Genomic DNA, 17,152 nt, shown 5'->3' on the forward strand with positions numbered 1-17,152 from the left:
TGTTCCAGATCTAAAAACAGGACTCAGAAATGACCCCCTCCCACCATCGGATCCATCTTTGGTGTTACCAGGATTGATGGAAAAGGGGAAGACCCCCTCAAAATTGAGGGAGATCTGCATGTGATGGTGGCAGCTTCTCCTTCCAGTAACCAACTGCTGGTGGTCACAAAAACATCAATTCTTGGTGTTTTATGTTCCAGATCTAAAAACAGGACTCAGAAATGACCCCTCCCACCATCAGATCCATCTTTGGTGTTATCAGGATTGATGGAAAAGGAGAAGAACCCCTCAGAATGGAGAGGGAAATCTGCATGTGATGGTGATGGCGGTGGCTTCTCCTTCCAGTAACCAACTGCTGGTGGTCAAAACCATCAGTTTTTGGCTTTTTATATTCTGAATCCAAAATCAGGACCTCAAAATGACACCCACCCCGCCATTGGATCCTCCTTTGACATCATCAGGATTGAGGGAAAAGAGGGAAAAACACCTCAAAATTGGAGGGAAATCTGCATGTGACAGCGGTAACCGCAGCTTCTCCTTCCAGTTACTAATGGATAGTGGTCAAAACCCATCAGTTTTTGGCTTTTTATATAATAAATCCAAAAATAGGACTCAAAAATGACCTTCCCACTGTCAGGTCCCCCTTTGTTGCTGCCAGGATTGATGGAAAAGGGAGAGAAATCTGCATGTTAGGATGATGGCGGCTTCTCCTTCCACTAACCAACTGCTGGTGGTCAGAAAGGAAGAATTTTTTGCCTTTTATTTTATTCCAAATCTAAAAACAGGAGTTGAAAACAACTTCCTCTCCACCATGAGATCCTCCCTCGGTGCCACCAGGATTGAGGGAAAAGAGGAAAAATGCTTCAAAAATGGAGGGAAATCTGCATGCGACAGCGGTAACAGCGGCTTCTCCTTCCAGTAACTTAACTGATAGAGGCCAAAACCCATCAATTTTTGGCTTTTTATATAATAAATCTAAAAATAGGACTCAAAAATTAACACCCTTGCTGTCCGGTCCTCCCTTGGTGCCGCTGGGATTGAGGGAAAAGGTGGGGGGGAAAAATCACTTCAGGAGGAATCTGCACGGAATGGGGCGACTTCTCCTTCCACTAACCTACTGCTGGAGGCCAAAAAATGTCCATTTTTGGCTTTTTATATTTTAAACCCATAAGAACAGGACAAAACCCCCACTGCTGGACCATCTCCCGCTGCCTCAGCACCACCAGTATTGAGGGAAAGTGGGGAAAACACCTCAAAACTGGAGGGAAATCTGCATGGGATGGTGGCAATGGTGATGGAGGCTTCTCCTTCCAGCATGGTGATGGCACCGGCGGCACTGGGGGAGGCTTTGGGGGGCCCTGAGGGGACGTGGGGGTGTTGGGGCCAGCGGCTCCTGCAGGTGTTTTACTGTTAGAATAAAAGAAAATGGGGAATTTTCCAATTCTTTGGGGGTTTGGGAAGGTTTCAAAATGACTGCCGGGCTGGCAGGGGAAGAGAGCTGCAGTGGCAGCAGGAGAAAGTGTGGCAATGGGGAAGGGGAGAGGTGAGACCTGGGAATAGGGTTTTGGGCAGAACTGGGAGTGGGTAACCAAAACTGGAAGGGGGAAGTTGAAACCAAATTTGGGATTTGATTTTATTTTTTTAACCAAAATTGGAGGGGTTTGTACCCCGAAAATGGGGAAGGATTTAAACAAAGAGGAAAAATGGGAGGGTTTTTAAACCAGAATTGGAGGGGAAGGGGTTTTTAAACCAGAATTTGAAGGGCTCTTTTTAAACCAGAATTGGATTTTTATTTTTATTAAAAAACCCAAGCAAAACAAATCCACAAAAAAAGGCAAAATAGAAAACCCAAACAAACCCCAAACTATTGTAGGTTCTAACACCAAAACTGAAGGATTTATTTCCCCCAATTTTGAGGGGATGAAAATAGGTGTTTTTTAACAAGAATTTGAGGGCTTTTCACCAAAATTGAAAGAATTTTCCAGAACTGGAAGGATTTACATGAAATTAGGTGGGTTTTAACCAGAAATGGAAGGGCTTTTACACAAACTTGAAGGGTGGTTTTCCCCAAAATTGGATTATTTATTTATTTATTAATTTTTCCAGATTAGAGGTTTTGGGGTTTTTTTTCCTCCAAAGTGGACGTTTGTGTTTGGTTTTGGTTTATTCCCCCCAAATAGGAGTTTGTTTGTTGTCCCCCCCCAAAGTTGTTTGTTTTTGCCCCCAAATTGAAGTTTATTTCCCCTCCCACTCCCTCTTAAATTGCTGATTGGTTTTTTTTTCCCCCTCCAAATTGCGGTTTTAGAACTAGAATTGGAGGGGGTTTAAGCAAAACTGGGGCATTTTAACTGAAATTGGAAAGTTCTTTAACTGAAATATGCAAATCTGGTATAAAAGTCCCTGTTTTTTTCATCAACATTTAAAGTGTTTTTCTACCAAACTTTGAGGGTTTGTTTGGTTTTTGTTTTTTTTTTTTTTAACCAAAAGTTTGCTCCCTTTTAACCAAAATTTCAGGGTTTGTTTGCTTGCTTGTTTGTTTTTAACCCCAGATGGAATAATTTATTTTCTTTGATTTTGGTTCGGTTTTACACCAAAGTCGTGGTCACTGGGAGATACTATGGTCGGGGTAAGGGCCGTTACTGGGTGTAGGGGGGCTGTGCTGGGAGCAGGATGCTGGGCATACTGGAGAGCACTGGGAGCTCCTGGAGTGCACTGGGCGATAGTGGGTAGCACTGACAGCTTATTGGAGTGTGTACCAGGGGATAGTGGGGTTACTGGAGCCACTGGGAAGGGGGCACGGAGGAGCAGCGGGAACCACTGCTTGGTACCACAGGCTACTGGAGGTGTACTGGCAGCAGTGGGAACAGCCGCTGAGGGAGGCGGGGCCGCCGCGCCTCCCGTGGTGCTTCGCGGCTGTTCCACCACATCTCCCATCGTCCTCTGCGGCCAACCCACTCCATTTGCCATGATGCTTCGCTTACTTCCTGCCACACTTCCCGGCGTCCCTTGCGTGCAGACGCGGGACAGGCTGAGAGGGGGCGGGATCATCTAGCCACTTTGACCAATAGAAACGGCACTGTCCCGCCTTTCCCTACGCGGGTTGGATGGGAGCGACGAAGCAGTGGCCAATGGAAATGGCTGCGGGGCGGGGCCAGAACTCTCGGCGGGTTCAGCGACGGCGGCGGGGAAATGAGCGCGGAACGGGCGCGGGAGATCCGCCGTAAGTAGGGGCCTGCACCGGGCCTGCGGGACCCTCGGAGCCTTCCCGCCCCACTTCGACCTGGACACTCCCAGAGAACCCCCGGTCCAGGCCTTCCTGGGGCTTCCGATTTCCCCTCCTGTCGCCGCTAGTCCCTTCTCTGTGGCTTGAACCCTTTCACTGGCCTCTCCAATCCCGTGTCTCTCAAGCCCCCTAAAACCCTGACGGGTTGAGAAGGCCACAGAAACACCCCGCCAGGCTCGGGCCAGGCTGCTTTGGAGGGGCCCCCACCATTTTGAGGTCCCCCTTTCCCAGTGAGGATCCTCGGGGGGGTATAGAGACACCTCCCGAGGTTCAAAGCCAGGCCAGGCTAGTTCTGGGGGCTCCCTGGAGGGATCCCCACGAGTAGTCGGGCCATTTTGGGGTCCCACTTTCCTGGTGAGGGCACGCTGCAGGATACAGAGAACCCACTAGCTTCAGAGCCAGGCCAAGCTGGTTTGGGGAGTTCCTGGGGTGATCCCCACCAATTTCGGGTCCCCTCTTCCTCCAGCGAGGACACTCAGGATGGGCTACAAGGCCAGGCTCAAAGCCAGGCAGGGTTGGTCTGGGGGCTCCCTGGGGGCATCCCTGTCATTCTGAGGCCATTTTGGGGTCCCCCTTCCCTGCTGAGGACATACTGTGGGGGCTGCAGAGACATCTTCCCAGCCTCAGAGCCAGGCCAGGCTGGTTTGGGGGCTTCCCATCAGCTTGAGGCCATTCTGGGGTACCCTCAGAGTTGTGTGTCCTCCTTCTCATTTATTTTGGGGTCACCCTAAGCTGACCCCTGTTTTTTTTCCCCTCTGTGTGTGTGTCCACTCCTATAATCAGAGCTGCAGAAGGCAAAGGAGAAGGCTCAACGTGGTGGGCACCTGGTAGAAGAAGCAGCACTTTGTAACCAGCTGGGCGAGATTTTGGCGAGCTGTGGTGAGCCCCGACTTCCTCCCCACAACTCGAGGGGGCTCCTCAAAAGATCTAAAAAGCCTTCCCCTCAAATTTCTAACAGCTGCTCACCCCTGCTGTCTGTTTTGTGCCCCCCCCCCCCCCTCCCCAGGTCGTTATGAGGAAGCTCTGGAAGAGCATCGCCAGGAGCTGCGGCTGCTGGAAGGCGCCGGGGATGGGCTGGGCTGCGCCGTGGCTCACCGCAAGATCGGCGAACGCCTGGCCGAGATGGAGAACTATGAGGCTGCACTCAAAGTGGGGGGCACTTCTGGGGTCTGGGAGGAGGAAGGGAAGGGGCCTTAAAGTGGTCTTCAGGAAGGATTTGAAGCTTCTTCTCCTCCATCCTCAACAGCACCAACACCAGCACCTGGAGCTGGCGCGGGGACTGGCAGATGAGACGGAGCAGCAGCGAGCTTGGGCCACCATCGGTAGGACCTACATGTTCATGGCTGAGAGTGATGGCACCGTGGCTCAGGAGGCTTGGAGGAAGGCTGAAAGGGCTTTCCACACCAGTTTGACCATTGTGGAGGAGAAACTGGAAGGTGGGTGAGGTCCCAGAGGAGTGGTGGGGTGTGGGGGAGGTTCCGTCAGGGTTTGGTGCTTGGGGGTTTCTTCTCCTTCATCTCTTTGTGGGTGAAGGTGGAGGCACTTTGGGTGAGTTTGGAGGTGGCAGCAAGATTGGTGGGAGCATTGAGGAGAGGAAAGAGAAGGGGCTGGAGAAAGGAGAAGGAGCTGGAGAAGAAGAAAGGAGAAGGGGCTGGAGAAAGGAGAAGGGGCTGGAGAAAGGAGAAGGAGCTGGAGGAGAAGAAAGGAGAAGGGGCTGGAGAAAGGAGAAGGAGCTGGAGAAAGGAGAAGGAGCTGGAGAAAGGAGAAGGAGCTGGAGAAAGGAGAAGGGGCTGGAGAAAGGAGAAGGGGCTGGAGAAAGGAGAAGGGGCTGGAGAAAGGAGAAGGGGCTGGAGAAAGGAGAAGGAGCTGGAGGAGAAGAAAGGGGAAGGAGCTGGAGGAGAAGAAAGGAGAAGGAGCTGGAGAAAGGAGAAGGAGCTGGAGGAGAAGAAAGGAGAAGGGGCTGGAGAAAGGAGAAGGAGCTGGAGGAGAAGAAAGGAGAAGGGCTGGAGAAAGGAGAAGGAGCTGGAGGAGAAGAAAGGAGAAGGGGCTGGAGAAAGGAGAAGGAGCTGGAGGAGAAGAAAGGAGAAGGGGCTGGAGAAGGAGAAGGAGCTGGAGGAGAAGAAAGGAGAAGGGCTGGAGAAAGGAGAAGGAGCTGGAGGAGAAGAAAGGAGAAGGGGCTGGAGAAAGGAGAAGGAGCTGGAGGAGAAGAAAGGAGAAGGGGCTGGAGAAAGGAGAAGGAGCTGGAGGAGAAGAAAGGAGAAGGGGCTGGAGAAAGGAGAAGGAGCTGGAGGAGAAGAAAGGAGAAGGGGCTGGAGAAAGGAGAAGGAGCTGGAGGAGAAGAAAGGAGAAGGGCTGGAGAAAGGAGAAGGAGCTGGAGGAGAAGAAAGGAGAAGGGGCTGGAGAAAGGAGAAGGAGCTGGAGGAGAAGAAAGGAGAAGGGGCTGGAGAGAAGGAGAAGGAGCTGGAGGAGAAGAAAGGAGAAGGGCTGGAGAAAGGAGAAGGAGCTGGAGGAGAAGAAAGGAGAAGGGCTGGAGAGAAGGAGAAGGAGCTGGAGGAGAGAAGGAGAAGGGCTGGAGAAAGGAGAAGGAGCTGGAGGAGAAGGAGAAGGGAGGAGAAGGAGAAGGAGCTGGAGGAGAAGAAAGGAGAAGGGGCTGGAGAAAGGAGAAGGAGCTGGAGGAGAAGAAAGGAGAAGGGGCTGGAGAAAGGAGAAGGAGCTGGAGAGAGAAGGAGAAGGGGCTGGAGGAAAGGAGAAGGAGCTGGAGGAGAAGAAGGAGAAGGGCTGGAGAAGGAGAAGGAGCTGGAGGAGAAGAAAGGAGAAGGGCTGGAGAAAGGAGAAGGAGCTGGAGGAGAAGAAAGGAGAAGGGCTGGAGAGAAGGAGAAGGAGTGGAGGAGAAGAAGGAGAAGGGGAGGAGAAAGGAGAAGGAGCTGGAGGAGAAGAAAGGAGAAGGGGCTGGAGAAGGAGAAGGAGCTGGAGGAGAAGAAAGGAGAAGGGGCTGGAGAAGAGGAGAAGGAGCTGGAGGAGAAGAAAGGAGAAGGGGCTGGAGAGAGAAGGAGGGAGGAGAAGAAAGGAGAAGGGGCTGGAGGAGAAGAAAGGAGAAGGAGCTGGAGGAGAGAAAGGAGAAGGAGCTGGAGGAGAAGAAAGGAGAAGGGCTGGAGGAGAAGAAAGGAGAAGGAGCTGGAGGAGAAGAAAGGAGAAGGGGAGGAGAGAAGGAGAAGGAGCTGGAGGAGAAGAAAGGAGAAGGGGCTGGAGGAGAAGAAAGGAGAAGGAGCTGGAGGAGAAGAAAGGAGAAGGGCTGGAGGAGAAGAAAGGAGAAGGGCTGGAGGAGAAGAAAGGAGAAGGGGCTGGAGGAGAAGAAGGAGAAGGGCTGGAGGAGAAGAAAGGAGAAGGGCTGGAGGAGAAGAAGGAGAAGGGCTGGAGGAGAGAAAGGAGAAGGGCTGGAGGAGAAGAAAGGAGAAGGGGCTGGAGGAGAAGAAAGGAGAAGGGGCTGGAGGAGAAGAAAGGAGAAGGGGCTGGAGGAGAAGAAAGGAGAAGGGCTGGAGGAGAAGAAAGGAGAAGGGGCTGGAGGAGAAGAAGGAGAAGGGGCTGGAGGAGAAGAAAGGAGAAGGGGCTGGAGGAGAAGAAAGGAGAAGGGGCTGGAGGAGAAGAAAGGAGAAGGGCTGGAGGAGAAGAAAGGAGAAGGGGCTGGAGCAGAAGAAAGGAGAAGGGGCTGGAGTAAGGAGAAGGAGCTGGAGGAGAAGAAAGGAGAAGGAGCTGGAGGAGAAGAAAGGAGAAGGGGCTGGAGGAGAAGAAAGGAGAAGGGGCTGGAGGAGAAGAAAGGAGAAGGAGCTGGAGGAGAAGAAAGGAGAAGGGGCTGGAGGAGAAGAAAGGAGAAGGGGCTGGAGGAGAAGAAAGGAGGAGCTGGAGAAAGGAGAAGGAGCTGGAGGAGAAGAAAGGAGAAGGGGCTGGAGGAGAAGAAAGGAGGAGCTGGAGAAAGGAGAAGGGGCTGGAGGAGAAGAAAGGAGAAGGGGCTGGAGGAGAAGAAAGGAGAAGGGGCTGGAGGAGAAGAAAGGAGAAGGGGCTGGAGGAGAAGAAAGGAGAAGGGGCTGGAGGAGAAGAAAGGAGAAGGGGCTGGAGGAGAAGAAAGGAGAAGGGCTGGAGGAGAAGAAAGGAGAAGGGGCTGGAGGAGAGAAAGGAGAAGGGGCTGGAGGAGAAGAAAGGAGAAGGGCTGGAGGAGAAGAAGGAGAAGGGCTGGAGGAGAAGAAAGGAGAAGGGGCTGGAGGAGAAGAAAGGAGAAGGAGCTGGAGGAGAAGAAAGGAGAAGGGGCTGGAGGAGAAGGAGAAGGAGCTGGAGGAGAAGAAAGGAGAAGGGCTGGAGGAGAAGAAAGGAGAAGGGGCTGGAGAAAGGGAAGGGCTGGAGGAGAAGAAGGAGAAGGAGCTGGAGAAGGAGAAGGAGCTGGAGGAGAAGAAAGGAGAAGGGGCTGGAGAAAGGAGAAGGAGCTGGAGGAGAAGAAAGGAGAAGGGGCTGGAGAAAGGAGAAGGAGCTGGAGGAGAAGAAAGGAGAAGGGGCTGGAGAAAGGAGAAGGAGCTGGAGGAGAAGAAAGGAGAAGGGGCTGGAGAAAGGAGAAGGAGCTGGAGGAGAAGAAAGGAGAAGGGGCTGGAGAAAGGAGAAGGAGCTGGAGGAGAAGAAAGGAGAAGGGCTGGAGAAAGGAGAAGGAGCTGGAGGAGAAGAAAGGAGAAGGGGCTGGAGAAAGGAGAAGGAGCTGGAGGAGGAGAAAGGAGAAGGAGCTGGAGGAGAAGAAAGGAGAAGGGGCTGGAGGAGAAGAAAGGAGAAGGAGCTGGAGGAGAAGAAAGGAGAAGGAGCTGGAGAAAGGAGAAGGAGCTGGAGGAGAAGAAAGGAGAAGGGGCTGGAGGAGAAGAAAGGAGAAGGGGCTGGAGAGAAGAAAGGAGAAGGAGCTGGAGGAGAAGAAAGGAGAAGGGCTGGAGGAGAAGAAAGGAGAAGGGGCTGGAGGAGAAGAAAGGAGAAGGGGCTGGAGGAGAAGAAAGGAGAAGGGCTGGAGGAGAAGAAAGGAGAAGGGGCTGGAGGAGAAGAAAGGAGAAGGGCTGGAGGAGAAGAAAGGAGGAGGGCTGGAGGAGAAGAAAGGAGAAGGGGCTGGAGGAGAAGAAAGGAGAAGGGGCTGGAGGAGAAGAAAGGAGAAGGGCTGGAGGAGAAGAAGGAGAAGGGGCTGGAGGAGAAGAAAGGAGAAGGGGCTGGAGGAGAAGAAAGGAGAAGGGGCTGGAGGAGAAGAAAGGAGAAGGGCTGGAGGAGAAGAAGGAGAAGGGGCTGGAGGAGAAGAAAGGAGAAGGGCTGGAGGAGAAGAAAGGAGAAGGGGCTGGAGGAGAAGAAAGGAGAAGGGGCTGGAGTAAGGAGAAGGGGCTGGAGTAAGGAGAAGGAGCTGGAGGAGAAGAAAGGAGAAGGAGCTGGAGGAGAAGAAAGGAGAAGGAGCTGGAGGAGAAGAAAGGAGAAGGGGCTGGAGGAGAAGAAAGGAGAAGGGGTGGAGAAGGAGAAGGAGCTGGAGGAGAAGAAAGGAGAAGGGGCTGGAGGAGAAGAAAGGAGAAGGGGCTGGAGTAAGGAGAAGGAGCTGGAGGAGAAGAAAGGAGAAGGAGCTGGAGGAGAAGAAGGAGAAGGGGCTGGAGGAGAAGAAAGGAGAAGGGGCTGGAGAAGGAGAAGGAGCTGGAGGAGAAGAAAGGAGAAGGGGCTGGAGGAGAAGAAAGGAGAAGGGGCTGGAGGAGAAGAAAGGAGAAGGGGCTGGAGGAGAAGAAGGAGAAGGGGCTGGAGGAGAAGAAAGGAGAAGGGGCTGGAGGAGAAGAAGGAGAAGGGGCTGGAGGAGAAGAAAGGAGAAGGGGCTGGAGGAGAAGAAAGGAGAAGGGGCTGGAGGAGAGAAAGGAGAAGGGCTGGAGGAGAAGAAAGGAGAAGGGGCTGGAGGAGAAGAAAGGAGAAGGGGTGGAGGAGAAGAAAGGAGAAGGGGCTGGAGGAGAAGAAGGAGAAGGGTGGAGGAGAGAAGGAGAAGGGGAGAAGGAGGCTGGAGGAGAAGAAGGAGAAGGGGTGGAGAAAGGAGAAGGAGCTGGAGGAGAAGAAAGGAGAAGGGGCTGGAGAGAAGGAGAAGGAGCTGGAGGAGAAGAAAGGAGAAGGGCTGGAGGAGAAGAAAGGAGAAGGGGTGGAGGAGAAGAAAGGAGAAGGGGCTGGAGGAGAAGAAAGGAGAAGGGGCTGGAGGAGAAGAAAGGAGAAGGGGCTGGAGGAGAAGGAGAAGGGCTGGAGGAGAAGAAAGGAGAAGGGGCTGGAGGAGAAGAAAGGAGAAGGGCTGGAGGAGAAGAAAGGAGAAGGGGCTGGAGGAGAAGAAAGGAGAAGGGGCTGGAGGAGAAGAAAGGAGAAGGGGCTGGAGAGAAGAAGGAGAAGGGGCTGGAGGAGAAGAAAGGAGAAGGGGCTGGAGGAGAAGAAAGGAGAAGGGGCTGGAGGAGAAGAAAGGAGAAGGGGCTGGAGGAGAAGAAGGAGAAGGGGCTGGAGAAAGGAGAAGGAGCTGGAGGAGAAGAAAGGAGAAGGGGCTGGAGGAGAAGAAAGGAGAAGGGCTGGAGGAGAAGAAAGGAGAAGGAGCTGGAGTAAGGAGAAGGAGCTGGAGGAGAAGAAGGAGAAGGGGCTGGAGGAGAAGAAAGGAGAAGGGGCTGGAGGAGAAGAAAGGAGAAGGGGCTGGAGGAGAAGAAAGGAGAAGGGGCTGGAGGAGAAGAAAGGAGAAGGGGCTGGAGGAGAAGAAAGGAGAAGGGGCTGGAGGAGAAGAAAGGAGAAGGGGCTGGAGGAGAAGAAAGGAGAAGGGGCTGGAGGAGAAGAAAGGAGAAGGGGCTGGAGGAGAAGAAAGGAGAGGGGCTGGAGGAGAAGAAAGGAGAAGGGGCTGGAGGAGAAGAAAGGAGAAGGGGCTGGAGGAGAAGAAAGGAGAAGGGGCTGGAGGAGAAGAAAGGAGAAGGGGCTGGAGAAAGGAGAAGGAGCTGGAGGAGAAGAAAGGAGAAGGAGCTGGAGTAAGGAGAAGGAGCTGGAGGAGAAGAAAGGAGAAGGAGCTGGAGGAGAAGAAAGGAGAAGGGGCTGGAGGAGAAGAAAGGAGAAGGAGCTGGAGGAGAAGAAGGAGAAGGGGCTGGAGGAGAAGAAGGAGAAGGGGCTGGAGGAGAAGAAAGGAGGAGTGGAGAAAGGAGAAGGGGCTGGAGGAGAAGAAAGGAGAAGGGGCTGGAGGAGAAGAAAGGAGAAGGGGTGGAGGAGAAGAAAGGAGGAGTGGAGAAGGAGAAGGAGCTGGAGGAGAAGAAAGGAGAAGGGCTGGAGGAGAAGAAAGGAGAAGGGGCTGGAGGAGAAGAAAGGAGGAGCTGGAGAAGGAGAAGGAGCTGGAGGAGAAGAAAGGAGAAGGGGCTGGAGGAGAAGAAAGGAGGAGCTGGAGAAAGGAGAAGGAGCTGGAGGAGAAGAAAGGAGAAGGGGCTGGAGGAGAAGAAAGGAGAAGGGGCTGGAGGAGAAGAAAGGAGAAGGGGCTGGAGGAGAAGGAGAAGGGCTGGAGGAGAAGAAGGAGAAGGGGCTGGAGGAGAAGAAGGAGAAGGGGCTGGAGGAGAAGAAAGGAGAAGGGGCTGGAGGAGAAGAAAGGAGAAGGGGCTGGAGAAAGGAGAAGGGGCTGGAGAAAGGAGAAGGGGCTGGAGGAGAAGAAAGGAGAAGGGGCTGGAGGAGAAGAAAGGAGAAGGGGCTGGAGGAGAAGAAAGGAGAAGGGGCTGGAGGAGAAGAAAGGAGAAGGAGCTGGAGGAGAAGAAAGGAGAAGGGGCTGGAGGAGAAGAAAGGAGAAGGGGCTGGAGGAGAAGAAAGGAGAAGGGGCTGGAGGAGAAGAAAGGAGAAGGGGCTGGAGGAGAAGAAAGGAGAAGGGGCTGGAGGAGAAGAAAGGAGAAGGGGCTGGAGAGAAGAAAGGAGAAGGGGCTGGAGGAGAAGAAAGGAGAAGGGGCTGGAGGAGAAGAAAGGAGAAGGGGCTGGAGGAGAAGAAAGGAGAAGGGGCTGGAGGAGAAGAAAGGAGAAGGAGCTGGAGGAGAAGAAAGGAGAAGGGGCTGGAGGAGAAGAAAGGAGAAGGGGCTGGAGGAGAAGAAAGGAGAAGGGGCTGGAGGAGAAGAAAGGAGAAGGGGCTGGAGGAGAAGAAAGGAGAAGGGGCTGGAGGAGAAGAAAGGAGAAGGGGCTGGAGCAGAAGAAAGGAGAAGGGGCTGGAGCAGAAGAAAGGAGAAGGGGCTGGAGCAGAAGAAAGGAGAAGGGGCTGGAGGAGAAGAAAGGAGAAGGGGCTGGAGCAGAAGAAAGGAGAAGGGGCTGGAGCAGAAGAAGGAGAAGGGGCTGGAGCAGAAGAAAGGAGAAGGGGCTGGAGCAGAAGAAAGGAGAAGGGGCTGGAGCAGAAGAAAGGAGAAGGGGCTGGAGCAGAAGAAAGGAGAAGGGGCTGGAGGAGAAGAAAGGAGAAGGGGCTGGAGGAGAAGAAAGGAGAAGGGGCTGGAGGAGAAGAAAGGAGAAGGGGCTGGAGGAGAAGAAAGGAGAAGGGGCTGGAGGAGAAGAAAGGAGAAGGGGCTGGAGGAGAAGAAAGGAGAAGGGGCTGGAGGAGAAGAAAGGAGAAGGGGCTGGAGGAGAAGAAAGGAGAAGGGGCTGGAGAAAGGAGAAGGGGCTGGAGGAGAAGAAAGGAGAAGATCAAAGAGGGTCCAGAGAAGACCAAGAAAGTCTGGAGAAGAACTTTCCAAGCCCTGTAGATGTGGTGCTGCACCACAGGTTTGGTGGTGACCTGGCAGCCCTGTTTCAATGGTTGATGGCCTCCAATCTCTTTCTGTGCTCCGTGGCCCTGGTGGAGCAGGAGCTGTCCCAGGGCGGGAGGTGACGGAGATGAGGACCCGGCTGTACCTCAACCTGGGGCTGGTCTATGACAGCCTGAAGGACCCTGCCAAGAGCCACCAGTACATCAGGAAAAGCATCTTCCTGGCTGAGTAAGGACCAGTATGGGGACTGGGCGGGATTGGGAGCCACTGGGGTGGGTGTAAGGAGCTTCTTGGGGGAAGCGGGAAACTGTGGGGACTGGGCTGGATGTAAGGGGGAGACTGGGGGATACTGGGCTGGGTGTAAGGAGGATGCTGGGGGAGACTGGGCTGGATGTAAGGGGGATGCTGGGGCATACTGGGCTGGGTGTAAACTGGTGGAGACTGTGGAAACTGGGAGGCAGCTTTGGTGTAAATTGGTACTGGTGATGGCTTTTAGTGTCAGCCCCATCCCTGAGGTTGGGTTTTGGTGCCGGTTTTGGTGCCGTTTGGCACCGTTGGTGGGATTTGGTGTCGACTCCAGAGCCAAAGTGGGGGTTTGGTGGCACTTTTGGTGCTATTTGGCACCGATAATGGGACCTGCTGCCAGCTCCAGCCCCGAGGCTGGGTTTTGGTGCCGGTTTTGGTGCCGTTTGGCACCGTTGCTGGGACTCGGTGCCAGCTGGCAGCCACCTGGGCTCGCTGTGCAGCCAGGGCCGGCTCACCGAGGATCTTTACCGAGCTTACTTCAACCTGGGCCACATCCAGCTGCGGGAGGGAGACCACTCGGGGGCCCTGCGGTGCCTGGCACGAGCCCGCGACTGTGCCCGGAGGATGAAGGAGAAGGGGCTGGAGAGCGACTGCTGCAGCAGCACTGCCCAGGTGGGTGCTGGGACACCCCCTCCTGGGGCTTTGGGAACCCCCCCAGGGGGTTTGTGTCCCTTGTGGGGGACGCTGGGGGGGGATTTTTGGCTCCCTGGGGGAAGTTCTTAGGGTCCTGCAGGAGCTTGATGGCTCCTGGAGGAGCTTCTTGTGGCTCAGATGGGTGCTGGGGCCTCTCTTCTTGGGGGTTTGGGGACCCTCCCTGGGGGTTTGTACCCCTTGGAGGGCTCTGGGGAGGATTTTTTGAGTACCCTTGAGGAGGTTTTTGGAGTCCTGGGCAGGGTTTGTGGCTCAGGAGAAGCTTCTTGGGGCTCGTGTGGGTGCTGGGACCTCCATTCTTGGGGGTTTGGAGACCCTCCCTGGGGGTTTGTACCACTTGGGAAAAGTCTGGGGGGGATTTTTGGGTCCCTGGGGGAGATTCTTGGGGTTCTGGGGGGGCTTCATGGCTCCTGGAGGAGCTCCTTGGAGCTCAGGTGGGTGCTGAGGACCTACCTTCTTGGGATTTTGGTGCCACCCCTGTGGTTTGGTGGCTCTTCCAGGGTCTGGTGTCCCTCAGGATGTGCTCTGGTGACCTCCCTGTGCCCAGCTCTCCCCTGTTGTCCCCCACAGGTCCTGCTGAGCCTGGGGGACTTTGCAGCAGCCAAGAGGTCTCTGAAGCAAGCCTACCTGCTGGGGCCATCACAGCCCTGGCAGAGGGACCTCCTGCGTGCCAACCTGCGCTATGGTGAGCTGGGGACAGTGGCCCCAGGGCTGGGGTGTTGGCCTGAAGGAGCAGGGAGGAGGCCCCAGGGCTGAGGTAGTGTCACCAAAGGAGGGGTGGTGGGCCAAGGAGCTGCCAAACTGGACTTAGCAGGGTCAAGATGATGTCCCCAGGGGTGTGACGATATTCCCCAGGGTAGGATGGTGTCCCCAGAAACAGGGCCATGTCCCTAAGGATGAGATGGTATCCTCAAGGGAGAGGTGAGGTCCCCAGGGCAAGAGCAGGTCCCCAAGGGTGAGGTGATATCTGCAGGGGTCAGATGATGTCCCTGAGGGTAAGATGAGGTCCCCAAGGGTGAGGTGATATCTGCAGGGGTCAGATGATGTCCCTGAGGGTAAGATGAGGTCCCCAAGGGTGAGGTGATATCTGCAGGGGTCAGATGATGTCCCCAGGGACTAGGTGATGTCCCCAGGGACTAGATGAGGTCCCCAAGGGTGAGGTGATATCTGCAGGGGTCAGGTGTTGTCCCCAGGGACTAGGTGATGTCCCCAGGGACTAGATGAGGTCCCCAAGGGTGAGGTGATATCTGCAGGGGTCAGATGATGTCCTCAGGGCAAAGTGAGGTCCCCAGGGTCTAGATGATGTCCCCAGGGCAAGATGAGGTCCCCAGGGTCAAACTGAGGTCCCGAGGGCCCAAATGAGGTCTCCAGGAGCAGGCCAATGTCCCCAAGGATGAGATGATGTCCCCAGGGTCAAGACGATGTCCCCAAGGCTGGATAACCTCCACCCTGGGTGGGTGTGATGCTCAGGGGACACTGGAATGCCCTCGTCACCTCCTGCCCGTCCCCTCCCTGGCAGCCTCCAAGCTGACACGACTGCAGGAGGGCCTGGAGGAGGCGGTGGCCGGCGGTGACTTGCCGGTGGCTTTGTCACTCTGTGAGCAGCTTGGGGACATCTTCTCCAAGCACGGAGACTACAGCCGAGCCGTGGAGTCCTACCAGAGGCAGGTGGGTCAGGGACAGGGGTGGCTGACCCTGGGAGGGGGATATTGGTTTGGGAGGTCCCCCCAGTAACTGGAGGTCACTGGGGGAACCCAGCTGAGCTTGGCCCAGGAGCTGGGGAGGCCGCCACGGGAAGTGGCTGTCATCCACGTCTCGTTGGCCACCACCTTTGGGGACCTCAAGGACCATGCACGAGCCATCCACCACTACCAGCAGGAGCTGGCCCTGCACCAGGGGGATGCGCTGGAGGTGAGCCTTGAGGGGGTTCTTGGGAGTCACCTTGAGGTTCTGAGGGGATCTTGGGTCTGTACAGAGGTCCTCATGGTCCTTGGCAGGGCTTTTTTCAGGGCTTTGAGGGTCTTCTTGGGTCTCTCGAGGGTTCCCCAGGGCCCCTGGGGGCTTTTGGGGTCCTTGGTGGCCATCTTGAGGTCCTTGATGGTCATCTTGAGGATCTGAGGGGCTCTTGTGTCTTTAGAGGGGTTCTTGTGGTCTTTGGGGGGCTTTTGGGGATCCTTGGTGGTCATCTTGAGGACCTGGGTGGGTCTTCTTGGGTCTTTAGAGGGGTCCTTGGGGGGCTTTTAGGGGTCCTCGGTGATCATTTTGAGGGTCTCATTGAGTCTTTAGAGGGGTTTCCATTGTCCTTGGGGAATTCCTCAGAACCTTAGGGGCTCTTTGGCCTTCTGGAGGGGGTTCATTAGGGCTTGAGAGGGCTCATCTGGGTTCTTGAGGAACTTCAGAGGGTCTTTTGGGGGTCCTTGGGGGAGGTTCTTTGGGTCCTGAGGAGCTCATTTGGGCTGGAGCTTTTTGTGGCCTTGGGGAGCTTCTTGGGGGCTTACTGGGTCCAGGTGGGGGTTTTGGGGTCAGGGGTGTTCTTCTTGGTGCTTTGGGAGAGGTCCTTGGGATTTCGGGGGATTCTTGAGGTTGGGGAGGGGGTGTTGGAAGGGAATTGGGGGGGGGGGGGTTGTCTGTGGCTCCCTCAAGACCCTAACCCTGACACCCCCCAATCTGGGCACCCCAGGAAGGGAAGACCTGGCTGAACATGGCTCTTGCCATGGAGGAGGCTGGGGAGCCCCCTCCCCAAATCCAGAGCTGCCTCCAGACTGCCCTGGAGCGAGCCCAGGTGGCAGGAGACCCCCGGGTGCAGGTGAGGACCCCCCAAGGATCCCCCATGTTGGCTGGGGGGGCACCTTCCTCCTCTTGCCTCTCCTTTTCCCCTTCCATTTCCCCCTCTTCACTCTCTCCCCCTTCCCTTTCTCTTTACTTTCTCCCCTTTCCCCTCCCTCTCCCCTTTCCCCTCCCTCTCCCCTTTCCCCTCCCTCTCCCCTTTCCCCTCCCTCTCTCCCCCTTTCCCCTCCCCTCCCCTTCCTCTCTCTCCCCTTCCCCTTCCTCTCCTCTCCCCTTTTCCCCTTCCTCTCCTCTCCCCTTTCCCCTTCCTCTCCTCTCCCCTTTCCCCTTCCTCTCCTCTCCCCTTTCCCCTTCCTCTCCTCTTTCCCCTTCCTCTCCTCTCCCCTTCCCCTTCCTTCTCCCTTCCTCTCCTCTCCCCTTCCCCTTCCTCTCCTCTCCCCTTCCCCCTTCCTCTCCTCTCCCCTTCCCCCTTCCTCTCCTCTCCCCTTCCCCCTTCCTCTCCTCTCCCTTCCCCCTTCCCCCTCTCCTCCTCTCCTCCCCTTCCCCCTTCCTCTCCTCTCCCCTTCCCCCTTCCTCTCCTCTCCCCTTCCCCCTTCCTCTCCTCTCCCCTTCCCCCTTCCTCTCCTCTCCCCTTCCCCTCTCCTCTCCCCTCTCCCCTTCCCCTTCCTCTCCTCTCCCCTCTCCCCTCCCTCTCCCCCTTCCTCTCCTCTCCCCTCTCCCCTCCCTCTCCCCCTTCCTCTCCTCTCCCCTCTCCCCTCCCTCTCCCCTCTCCCCTCCCTCATTCTCCTCCCTCTCCCTGACCCCAGCGCCAGGCCCTGCGCCAGCTCCATGCTCTCCAGCTGCGGCTGGGGGAGGCTGAGGCTGCTGCAGCCACCCTGGGGCAGCTGGGGGGGCTTGGGGGAGCCCCCCAGGAGGAAGAGGAAGAACTGGAGAGCAGCCAGGCGCAGGAGGAGGATGAGGAGAGTGAGCTGGAGCTGTCTGAGAGTGGTGAGAGGCTGGGAGGGCCGGGCAGGGTCCTTATTTGGGGCTTTTTGTCACCCCTTTTGCAGGGGGGGACATCATTTGGATTGTTTTGTCCTCATATTTTGTTTCTTTTTCCCCCACTTTTGGCTTTGGCTGTTTCCTAGTTTGGGACTTTTTCCTCTTTTTTTTTTTTCTCTTTAAATTTTCCTTATATTGGGTTTTCTGTCCTCATTTTGTGGTTTTTCTTTTTTTTTGTTTTTTTTTTCTTTTCATCATTTTGGGACTTTTTTCCTCATTTTCTTTAATTTCTTTTTTTTTTCTTTTTTTTGTCCCTCCCTCATTTTGTGTTGGTTTGGTTCTTTTCCTTACTTTAGGACTTTTTTTTCCTCATTTTTTTTCTCCCTACTTCCCC

The 17,152-nt window shown here is 55.3% G+C and overlaps 1 protein-coding gene across 1 annotated transcript in view; it reads left to right on the forward strand.

Moving 5' to 3' along the window:
- The first annotated feature begins 3,189 nt into the window (after positions 1-3,189).
- The window catches only part of TONSL (tonsoku like, DNA repair protein), a 20,138-nt gene continuing 6,175 nt past the window's right edge, over positions 3,190-17,152 (forward strand). Inside the window, exons 1-10 of the mRNA XM_054385421.1 lie at positions 3,190-3,220; positions 4,067-4,162; positions 4,290-4,432; positions 4,530-4,719; positions 12,132-12,261; positions 12,780-12,951; positions 13,561-13,675; positions 14,510-14,658; positions 14,749-14,901; positions 15,671-15,796. Coding sequence (XP_054241396.1) covers positions 3,190-3,220; positions 4,067-4,162; positions 4,290-4,432; positions 4,530-4,719; positions 12,132-12,261; positions 12,780-12,951; positions 13,561-13,675; positions 14,510-14,658; positions 14,749-14,901; positions 15,671-15,796 — 1,305 coding nt within the window. The remainder of the gene's footprint in view (positions 3,221-4,066; positions 4,163-4,289; positions 4,433-4,529; positions 4,720-12,131; positions 12,262-12,779; positions 12,952-13,560; positions 13,676-14,509; positions 14,659-14,748; positions 14,902-15,670; positions 15,797-17,152) is intronic.

The sequence above is a fragment of the Indicator indicator genome, chromosome 12 (assembly GCF_027791375.1).
Source record: "Indicator indicator isolate 239-I01 chromosome 12, UM_Iind_1.1, whole genome shotgun sequence".
NCBI classification, from domain to species: Eukaryota; Metazoa; Chordata; class Aves; order Piciformes; family Indicatoridae; genus Indicator; species Indicator indicator.